The sequence below is a fragment of the Enhydra lutris genome, unplaced genomic scaffold (assembly GCF_002288905.1).
Source record: "Enhydra lutris kenyoni isolate GAN:26980312 unplaced genomic scaffold, ASM228890v2 scaffoldscaffold29, whole genome shotgun sequence".
Taxonomy (NCBI): domain Eukaryota; kingdom Metazoa; phylum Chordata; class Mammalia; order Carnivora; family Mustelidae; genus Enhydra; species Enhydra lutris.
Genome location: NW_019154113.1, coordinates 22293475 through 22304203, shown reverse-complemented (window position 1 = coordinate 22304203; position 10729 = coordinate 22293475). Strand labels below are relative to the sequence as shown.

At 64.7% G+C, this 10729-nt stretch overlaps 1 protein-coding gene across 3 annotated transcripts in view; it reads right to left on the bottom strand.

Moving 5' to 3' along the window:
• LOC111152646 (Ras protein specific guanine nucleotide releasing factor 1) overlaps positions 1 to 10729 on the bottom strand; it is an 88668-nt gene that overhangs the window by 20670 nt on the left and 57269 nt on the right. Inside the window, exons 14-21 of one of the 3 annotated variants that reach the window (XM_022511188.1) lie at positions 10652 to 10663; positions 10595 to 10621; positions 6570 to 6833; positions 3570 to 3943; positions 2489 to 2614; positions 1077 to 1247; positions 730 to 836; positions 207 to 319 (exon numbers count right to left, since the gene is read on the bottom strand). In XM_022511188.1, coding sequence (XP_022366896.1) covers positions 207 to 319; positions 730 to 836; positions 1077 to 1247; positions 2489 to 2614; positions 3570 to 3943; positions 6570 to 6833; positions 10595 to 10621; positions 10652 to 10663 — 1194 coding nt within the window. Of the gene's footprint in view, positions 1 to 206; positions 320 to 729; positions 837 to 1076; positions 1248 to 2488; positions 2615 to 3569; positions 3944 to 5874; positions 5932 to 6569; positions 6834 to 10594; positions 10622 to 10651; positions 10664 to 10729 lie in introns of all 3 variants that reach the window. The other 2 variants (XM_022511186.1, XM_022511187.1) reach the window with 2 other exon arrangements.

Here is a 10729-nt window from a genome sequence, read left to right as displayed (position 1 = left end):
ATACAGATGCCTGCCCGGGGGCCCGTCCGCAGAAACGGGGCACACGGCCCTCCGCTGGCTCAGGCCCCCCGACACCCACACAACTGCTTGAGGCCCGCCCACCTGGAGGGAAGCCCTCCCTGGCTCCCTGCCCCTGGCCAGCCATGTGGGGACAAGGCTGGGCCCCCATGCAGCAGCCGTGCCCAGGGGGCCGGGGCTGCCCAGACCTGATGATGTTGGCTGCGGCCTTCCTCTCCTGGGTGAGCAGCTCTGGGTCGTGCATGACCTCCTCCAGGAAGCTGACCACCTTGCATCTGAGCTCATCGTTGGTCTCGAAGTCCTGTGCGGGGGAGATGTGGCAGCGGCTCTGGCCATTGCTCAGGCTGCCCGGAGCTGGCCCCCTGGTCCCGCCACACGCAGGGGGCCGCCTGCCTTGTCTTCCTTTGCCCTGGCTGTGTGGGCAGGCACCAGGGGAGCCTAGAGACCCTTAGGTGTAAAACTCTGGGCAAGACCAGGGGTCAGCTCCTGGCTGGCTGTGCCCCAAGGCCAGGACCCTGGGGGTGCAGACGTACTTGGTTCCCTCTGCAGAGAGGTGGACGGACACAGGCCCCAGGGCCCTGGAATGTCCTTAGTGCCCTCCCAGGGGAGGCACCAGAGCGGCCCCTAGGCCCCCTCCCGCTGCCCCGAGGCCGTCCTGCTCACGGTCCTGGCAGTGGCTCCCGGGGGCCAGCATGGGGGGCGCCCACCCACCTGAGAGTGTTTGGAGACCCAGTGGCGGAGCACATTCAGGACCCGGTTGGTGGCCGCTCGCCGGATCACGAACTCCTTGTCCCCGTTCCTCTGGTCAGGGGGAAACCCTGCGGCACAGGGGACAGAGGGTACAGGAGAACAAGAAATGGGGCTCAGCGCTTGTCTGGATCCAAGCCCTGGGCCTGGGTCAGCCGGGCCGCTGCTGTGCCGGTGGGTGGGGCCTTCGGGTCGGGGGTCAGTGCTGGCCAGGCCCAGGGGCAGCAAGCCCTGAACACCTGGGGGGGTGGGCGTTGTCCAGGGCTGCGGCTGGGCTGTGCCCGCAGAGGGAGCAGACCCCTCCCGCGTACCTGCGCTGGCCAGGGACATCCTGCGGTACTTCTCCTTGTTAGGGGCACCCTCGTTGGCTCCCGCCGTGGCGATGGCAAAGGCAGAAGCCGCTGACAGGGCGCTGCGCGTGCTGTCCAGTTCCCGACACGAGGTCATGACGACCCCGTTGTTGTAGGAGAAGAGGGGGAACTCTGTGGAGGGGATGGAACCGACCCTCAGCCTTCCCTCGGCTGCCAGAGAACCGGGGGTCCCCATACCAGAGCAGCCCCAGGACAACCAGCCTGTCCTCACGGGCCCCGGGGTTTAGCAGGCGGAGGTGGGGGGCCATTCCCCTGCTCACGTCCCCCGGGGGGCAAGCGATCCCCCTTGGGGGGCCATTCCCCTGGGCCGTCTTGGGGTAGGGAAAGCCCCTGCCTCCCTCTGTCTTCTCTGCGGAGCCGCGCTGGTCTGCGGCAGCCCCCAGCTCGCGCCCTGTCCGTGGCTCTGCTTTACCCCCTGGGGCCCGGCCGGCCTGTGCTGCTTGGGAGCAGCATCATGAGCTTCCTTACGCTCTCGGGCTATTAGGGATGAACACGTAACCTGTCCAGCAGCTGACGGGCTCACGGGCACGATGGCGTGATGGGTGGGGGATGGGCTCACGGGCACAATGGGGCGAAGCGAGGCCTGGCTCGCTGGGTGGCCTTGCATGTGTTAGTTACCCTGAGTCCCTCGTCTCTGCGCAGTAGGGACAGTAACATCCACTCTGAGCAGTGGGTGTCCCATTAGAGGAGAGGACGTGGCCGCAAGTCCATGGCCTCACACCGTGAAACGCCTGGGCCAAATAACGCTTAGTGTTAGCGGTAGCAGCCACAGCCCTGACTCTGGAAACCTGTCCCATCCTCTTCGGGTCTCTGGACAGCAGGACACAGTCAGGACGAGCTTGCGGTATTCGTGCTGCAGGAAGCGAGTGGCTTCCTTCAAACGCTCCAGACTCAGTTCTGATGTTTGCAGTGTGGTCAGTCTGAGAAGCCATGGCCGTGGGCCCAGGGCCGGGTGGCCGTGGACCTACAGGGTCTCCCTGGGCGGTCTGGACGGCAGGGGGTCCGTGGGCCGGGGCGGGAGGGGCCGTCCTGGGATGTGAGGTGAGCAAGGGCTCGTGTGGGGACCTCGGTCGGTTAACTGGGACCACCTGGCCCCTGAACCCCGAGGACGAGCCCACCCACCCCGCCGGCCCCTCCGGTGTCGGCGCATCGTCTCGTCTGGAGTCTGGGTGACCCTGCTGGGCGGAGTGGCCCGAGCCCCGCCGTCGCCCCGTGGGCTGTGACGCTTGGCAGTGGTCCTGCACGCAGGGTCCCTTGTCCCTCACCTGTACTAGCGAGACCACCCCCTCCCCCGGCTGGGGCCCCTGCGTCCTCCCGGGATCTGACTGTGACGTCCCGGGGCTGAGCTGTACCTGAGGAATTTTTGATTTTGACCGACTTTGGCGTCGTGGGCGATTTGGTCGGTGACGCCTCGGTGTCCCCATCGTCACTCTGGTTTTGGTCGTTGTCAGACTCTTCCCTCACCGAGACTTCTGAGGCTGGAGAGAGAAGGAATGATGTCACGTGTGGGCAGCCGTCCCTCGTCCGGAAGTCCAGGCCTCTAACGGGTGGAAGCGGAACGGAGCGGGTTTGGGACCTGCCCGCCAGCGGAGGTGGGACGGCTCTGGGGCCGTGGGGGCTGTGGGGCCCCTCCTGCGCCCGCGGGGGTAGGGAGTCTCCAAGACCGCACTTTTCTCCCCGGGCTGGTCGGCCTCTCGTGGGCTCTGATGGGGACTCAGGACTCGTTTGGATGTGAGCCCTGGTGGAGGGGCTGCAAAGCGCCCCCAGGGAAAGCCCAAGAGGCCGGTCACAGACTACACTCTGAGCGGCAAGGGGCTGTGCCCTGTGCCGCCACGTGTGTGCATGTGTGTGTCGGTGTGTCCGAGTGTGTACCTGTGTGCACATATGTGTGCATGAGTGTGTGCGTGTCTGCTCAGTGCGCATGCCTGTGTGCGCTCGTGTCCGTATGTGCACGTGTGCGCGCGTGTGGGCGTGAAGCGTCTCAGGGTGACCATCGGCTCCGCAGACCAGGGAGCCCTGCTCTGCGCCCGACACTCCCGGTCACAAATATTCTGGTTTCGGCAACAACTTAACAGTCTCCCCAAGCTTAGCACACTCGTGGTTTACACGCTTTGGAGGAAAGTGATGAATTGTGTTAAAAGTGAGATCTTGGTCAAAGATTCTTAACCTATCTGGTCCTCAGCTTCCCCAGCTGGAAAGTGAGTGAAATTACCCACGACCGTTTGGAGACCCAGGCAGGTCTTCTCTTTAGAAACGAGCGTCTGCACGCACGCGCACGCACACGACCTGTGCACAGTCAGTCGGGTTCAGGGGCTCCTCGATCGCCGGCTGAGGAGCCCCTTGTGAGATCACTTTGCAGGGGCAGGACCGAGGGGGCGGGGTGAAGGCGGGGGCGGGGCGGGGCTGGGGGGGGCTCGCCCCGCATCCACTCACTCTGCTTACTGAGAGCTACGGGCTCTTCCGCCTTCTCAGCGGCGGTGTCGCCCTCGTCCGGGATCTTGTTGGCAAGGCTGCTGGACACGTAGAGCTTGCTGGTGTCCAGCGTGGCCTTGCTGAAGGGCGACACGGCCGAGTACAGGCTGGTGTAGCCGTTGGAGCTGCAGCTGAGGGCGGCCAGGTCCAGGGCCTTGCCGCCCGTGATGATGGGGATGTTCAGGGACAGCTTCCGCCGGCGGCTCGGCGACGACGTCTTGGTGATGGACAGGGGCGGTGGCGACGAGAACTTGCGTGTGGCGCGCGGGGACTTGGGGGGGTCGCCGTACAGCAGCTTGTTGCTCTGGCCACTGGCGAACAGGAGCTCCAGTGATCTGTGGGGCGGACGGGGGACGGCGACCAAGGGTCAGCGTGGGTCTGGTGGCCTTCTCAGGCCTGGGGTCCCCCTGTCTCCAGGACACAGGGGCCCCGGCCACGTCGGGGTCTGCACCCACCCGGCACCGCTCGCCTGAGCACGTCCTTGCAGAGCCGCCGTGGAGATGCTGAAATTGCAGGACAGACCCGAGGGCGGAGGGATCTCGAGGGAACCGAAGGTGCGGACAGACAGGCACTCCCAGGCGGGACAGCCTCGTTATTTCAGGGGCAATATGCCAGCGCCCGTTCAGAAGTGCAGACAGACCTGACACGTTCCTGAGTGAACCCCGCTGAGCACCCACACCCCGGATCAATGGGGGCGCGGGCAACAGAGGCCGGCCCGTCAGCCTCGTGACCTTGCTCAGCTGGGACCTGCGCTCTGCCCGCTCAGGACGGCTTTGCCCAATTCCGTGCTGAATTCTGGATCGCACGAGCCCCTCCCTCTACATGCGAGTGCCCTTAACCTAAGACTCCCCAAGATTGTTTCTGGGGGAAGCAGCTCTGGGAAACGTCCCTGGTGTTTTGCTACTTGTTACAAGGGAAAGCCTTCTCTTTCCCACGCTGGCTGGCTCTGTCCTTTGGCTCGATGCCCCAAAAAGCGAAGCCAGTTTAAGTGACGCTCCTGGGACCCTGGCAGCTGGGCCGGTCCTCTGAGCAGGTGCATTCGAGGGGCATGGGGCAGGGGGCAGTGTGATGACACAGCCCGTGGCCAGAGGTCTGCACCTGCCAGTGTCCCCTCTTGGGTCTGGGCAGGGACGCGGGCTCTCCATCCACAGGGGCCTGATGGATGTCCCCATGCTCTGACCTCACCCTTACCCAGGTCCTGACTGTGTTTACGGATGGGGAGGCGGAGGCTCAGAGATGGGAGTGGGGGCAGGCCTGGGGCAGGGAGCGGAAAGTGGGTGTCCCAGCCGTCCTGGTCAGGCCCCTCTCTGTGCACGCCGGGGCCCACCTCTCAGGGCCAGGCTAGAAGCGGATGACGTGCTCGTAGTCACACATGCAATCACTCACATGTGTGCAACGTGTCTGTGCTGTGTTCTGTGCGGGACAGACCCCTGGGCTCCCAGGAAGGGTTTCCTTAGTTTGCGTGTGGGAACCCAGCCTGCACGGGGTGGTCTGTCCAGCTTTCTTAGGTTGGGAAGGTTCTAGAAGTTCAGAGCAGAGAAACGAGATCGGCCCCGCCTGGATACGGTCAGAGCAGGTGGACCGGGAGCCAGTGTGGGCAGGTGGGGGGCTGGGGCATCGGGGTGGGGGGCCACTGGGTGGCTGACTGCTCGGTTGCAGAGATGGGGGTAGGGAAGAAGGGTGGTTAGAGCCTCCAGGCCTCCTGAGCCCTCCTCACGTCCCGGGCTCTCATTTGAGACCAGCTTGGCCTCCCAGTGGCCTGGGAAGTTGGTGGGGTGCAGCAGCTCTGTCCCCGGTCTCACCCCAGGGGTGGGGGGCATTCAGTGGGGCTCTGAGCCTCGGGATGGGCCGGCCTGGCCACCACGCAGGCCTGGGCAGAAAAGGAAGTCACCTGCTGGTCCCTCCCACTCCCAGAGCAGCAACCTCCCTCGGGGGATGGATCCGGTCTCTGAACTCGGACGACCACAGAGCAGCCCACACGACGTGGCCTCACTGTCCCCGGGCTAACTCCCTTCCCCATGTGTCTCTGTGGGCTGCAGGCCCACGTGCGGTCACTCCCTGCCCGGCCTCGCTCCGTGCTGCTCTTGCCCGGGTAACTCGTTGGTGGCGGGGGGCGGGGGCTGGAGGCTCCTGCTGGGCTCAGAGGCTGGGTGCCAGGCAGCTGGACCGACCCTGCGGCTCCCAGGCCGGCTCTCTGGGCTGCCCCAGGCCTCTGCCAGGCTAGCCCGGACCCCGTGATGTGGGCTGTGCCTGTCCGAGTTCTCACCTGGCAGGGACCCAGGGCTCGCGGTGACCCGCCGGGCCCCTCGAGGCTTGGCCAGAGCTGGGGGCGGGCGGATGAACAGCGGACGGAGCAGGGCAGCAGGAGGACAGGAGGAAAAGGAGAGTGAGGGCCACCGCCGCCTGCCCGCTCCACCAACTCATGGACGGGCCCCCACTCAGCCTTGGACACTTGGGGGCCTGGGGATGAGTCTCCTGGCCTCTCCGGGTCCCGGCTGGCCCGATGGCAGGGCCGCGCTGTGGCGCTGGGGCTGGACGGGTGGTCTTGACGTGAGGTCAAGGTGGAATGCCTCCCAGAGGCCGCACCAGCCCACGTGCACCCGAGGGGGCTCCCCTCTCTCCACAGCAGGGTGGGGTCCCAGTGGGGAAGGGCTGAGAGTCTCAGCCTCTCTTTGTGTCCTTCCGCCCACCCCCCCTTCTTTCTGAAATGGGAAGGCGGGGAAGCCCTGTGCTGTGGGGAGAACCTCGTGCACCCTTGAGACGCCCCCCCCAACCCCGAGAGCCCCCAGGCAGAGGGGAAAACGGCGGGGCCTGGACCGCTCAGCCCTCCCTGCCCCTGCACAGAGGGTGGGCTGGTTCCCGGGGAGCCCGCATCCCCCCCCCCCGCAACTCAGGTCGCAGCCTCAGCCTGGGCCCCGCGCTCGGCTTCCCTCCTGGCCCGGACGGCCGGGGCCCGGCGGCGGGAGGGCTGCCCACCTGGCGGGGACGGCGCTGATGGGCTTCCGGTAGATGGCGATGAGCTTGTCCAGCACCACGACGGCCGTGGTGAAGACGCGGTAGGAGTGCAGGAAGGTGTTGAGGAAGTCGATGCTCAGGAAACGCAGGTCGGTCAGCCTCTCCAGCAGCCGCCCCACGCTGGCGTAGCGGATCTGCAGCACTTTGCAGGAGTTCATGGTCTTGCTGAAGCGGATGTCCACGTCGTCGCAGTAGAGGGAGGCGTCCGACCTGCGGGGGAGGCAGGGCCCCGGGGAGACGGCGGTCCGCGCCGGTAAGCCCACACTCCGGCCGCCGCTGCCTCCCCGACGCACGGCCGCCGTGGGCGGGCAGACAGACAGACGCACGGACACCTGCTAGAGGCTGGCCGGCCTGCTTGGGGGCCCCAGAAAGGTGGGAGGGCGGCCCTAGGTAGGAACGGGATGCCAGGACGCTGGGTCTGGCTCCCAGCAAAAGCCCCGTATCCGCCTAGAAATTCTGGACAAAACCTAACAAACTCACAGACGGCGTGTTGCTGGGCTAAGAGGAGGGCGACCTGTCCTCAAGGGTTCACGGCACCGCTATTCCTAACGCTGCACGGGAGAGGCGACCCCGGGGTCTGCGCGCGGCTCAGGGAATAGCCTGGTGGGGTGCGTCCACGCATTGAGGGCGGCTCGGCTGGGAGCGGGCGCTGTCTGTGGGGAAGGGCCCCACATCGCGGCTCTGCAGGACACGCCGAGCGAGGGAATCCAGGAGCCAAGTCCGCACATCCTAGGACTTCGTTTCTACAACGTGTCCCCAACAGCCCGGTCCACCGACACGGAGAGCAAGCGGCCGCCTGCCGGAGGGTGGGGGGAGGGCGCGGACCGCCAACACGCGGAAGAGGGGGGCTTGGGGGGTGACGGAGACATTCTGCAATCGGACGGCGGTGAGGTTCGCACCACAGTGATGCGCTAAAATCCCAAACCGCACACTTCAAAATGCCGAGTTTTATGCTATATGAGTTCCACCTCAGGAAAAACTAAGCGGGAACAGAAAGATCTAAGGGGATTCCTAGAGGGATCTGGAAACCAGCAGATGCTTCATGTGTCTTTGGGACATCGGCCGCTTATGCATACGGATCCCTCGGGTTTCCACTGGGAAGGGCCAGGACTGGGTCTTGTGTGAGGGGAGGGTGTTGGGGTGAGAACCCCACAGATGGCTGAGGCCCTGGGCGGGGGCCCTGAAAACTCTACCCACTGGGGGACGGAGGGGTGAGTGTCCTGGGTTAGCCTGGGTTCCAGGGAAGGGAGGACGGGGCACAGACGCTCCTGAGAACATGCCCTTTTTCTCCCCATGGCTTGGGCACACAATCACGTACCACATCGTTATCAGGGACCCCCGACCGGTATGAAGAGTGGTCCCAGGCTGTGGGCCCGCCAGGGCGCCCCTCCGCCAGGCTCTGCAAGACCTTCATGGATAAATCCCTCCAGAAAATGAGCTCACAAATCAAAACAAAGAGCCGTACAAGGAATCAGGTCTGCATGAGCAAGTGCGACACATGGACGTTGCAGTGTTAGGTCCCCAGGGCTCTCACGTTTTCTGACAACCGTACTGCCTTCTTTCCCTGTGATTTCTCCACCAGCAGCCACCCACAGCTGTCCTCCCTTCAGCTCAGGACGGATCCGGCTGCCACGGCCGTTGGTGAGGAGCCCCCAGACTGGGCAGGAGGCGGAAGGGGACTGCCTAGCAGCTCTGTCCCTTTACCCTGCCGGCCTCTGCAGAGGTCACGCCCACCTTCACGCCCCCCAGCTGCCTATTAAAGTACAAAGGTCAGTCTTCAGCCAGCAGAAGATCGCCGGACCTCAGGGACTGGACTACAGTAAGACGCTCAGGGCTGGGCAGGGGTCCTGGACCTTCCTGAGTCCCACATCCCGGTCCAGAGTGATTTCCGGATGGCGTGGGATCCCAGCAGAGCAACCTGGCTGTTCCGGGACCTTCCCTGTTGGATCTGGTGGCGGGACGCCTCCGTCCTCTGGGACAGGTGTCGGGGCAGCTGACCCGGCCTCACAGGTCTGATGACCCGATGGCGGGGCTCGCTCGGCCACATGCCTCTCAGCGGGGAGCCTGAGGTCAGGGGCCTCTCCTGGCATGGTGGTGGCCAGCGGTTCCAATTGCTGTCCCGCACGCAGCGCCCCCCCACTGGTGGGGAGACCCCGGGAGAGGCGTTCCGTTGGTCTCACGGGGCAGTCCCGTCCTGTCTTGGCAGCTGTGGTCTCTCGCTTCTGGACGTCATGAATCTCAGAATCGTGGTCTCCGTGTTGGTGCGGCGGCCGCGAGCAGCCTGGCGTCAGACACGGTGCCCACTCCCAGTGGGCGCCCGGCGAGGGCACTTCACCCCTGGCGCTTCAGGTCTCCTTCCTCGAGCCGCCTTTGCCCTTCCTCTGCACACACGGGCCACCGTGCTTCCCTACGCAGGCAGCGGCTGCCTGACGTCTCCCCTGTGTGCCGCTGGGACGAGACTCGGACACAGAAGGACAAACAAAGGACAAGCCTGGAAATCTTATCAAAATGAGCTTCCAGAGTAAAAGCCCCAAAGACACAGGAATTCAGCTCCTACAGGTTGTCACGGCAAGAACGGGTGTCACACCCGTGGTCTGGTGAAGGACGCGAGGCTTGGAGTCAGAATACTCGGTTTGGAAGGACACCTGTCACCTGTGTCCTACTGTCATCGGATACCAGACTTCCCTCCCTCCTCTGGTCTGTGACGTGGAAACAGGAAGATCTACCTCACAAGGCTTTAGCAAACTCTTAACAAAGTGAGTGGCCTCCGGGACCAGGCATGGGTGGTAAATGGGGTCATGGGTTCTCCTGGGGGGGGGGGGTCTCCCGTCCAGGAGCGCCAACGCTGTCTTTCCAGGGCCCTCTCTGGACACATCCCTGGGATTCAAAATATTCCTGGGAAAGGAAACCACCTTTATCGAGTGCCATCAGTGAGCAGGGATTCCTTCTCAGGAGGAGAAAGAGCCACAGAGCCCGGGAAGACACTGCCGTCCAGAGAGCCCTTCCTGAAGAAATAGGCTGGACGACCCCTTCCAGGGAAACTGCCACAAGACACAGACGCTTTACAAGACCTCGGCTTCTGGGTCCGCCGTGACTCAGGAAAGCACGGGATCATCTGAGATCACAGAGGTTTCCTGGACGCTGGAGATGAAATTGTGGTGTCAAAGGAGCCCGAGGCCTGGGCGCTCAGACGCCAGCGGAGGGACGCCCCACACACGCCCGAGAAAGTGTCCCGGCTCTGACAGGCAGCGGCAATGGGGTGAGGTCGGGGAGGGAAAGCATAAGCCCCACGGGGGACGCAGAGAGGGACCGGCTCCATGCCGGGAGTCTCCAGAGGAAGCGACGAGAGAGAAGACCGGGCAGGAGACGTGTCTGCAGGAGGAGGCCCTCACGGTCGGCGGCGTCCAGCCTGTGGCCCAGGGGCTCCCATGTGGCAGTCCGGTCTGTCCCCAGAGTGGGGACACCTTCAGCGCCTGGGCCCCAGCGTGTCCAGCCCGGGCCCGGCATGCTCACGGGTACCGTGTCAGACTGCGTGGCTCACATCGGACCCCTCTGGGGCCTTTTGCTCTCAGCACCTTCTCTCCGGGCTCCTTCTGCGTCTGGACGGACAGAGAAGGCTGGAAACATCTCCCATCACCCGTCGCCTCCGTTGTGAACCGGCTGCCAGTGTTGGTCGCAGGGCCTCTGTCCCGAGTGGGAACCCAGGCTGGACTGTGGCTCTTGTCAGGAAGACGGGGGCTCGTGCTGCAGGGGTGTCCATTGTGAGATGCCTCTGGGCATGGCTGAGCTGCCGTGATTCAGGGAGGGTGCTCCCCCACCGACCCCAGGACCACTGTCCCCAAGGCCACGTGCTGGGGCCGCTGTAGTGCCCTGGGGCCCAAGGCGGGCGCAGCGAGAGTCCTCAGCTCTCTGCGTGGCTGGACCCTCCTCTTGCCCGCGTCCACACACCAGAATGCCCGGACACGCTGTGCCTGGAGGCAGCACGGGGCTTCGTGCCTCTTTGGGCTTCGAACCCCAAATCGGGCCACTCCCGAGTCTGTCTGATGTGGCAGGTGTGTCAGGGACTCAGGCTTGTGGGCACAGATGCAGGGACGGTCCCCGCCCAC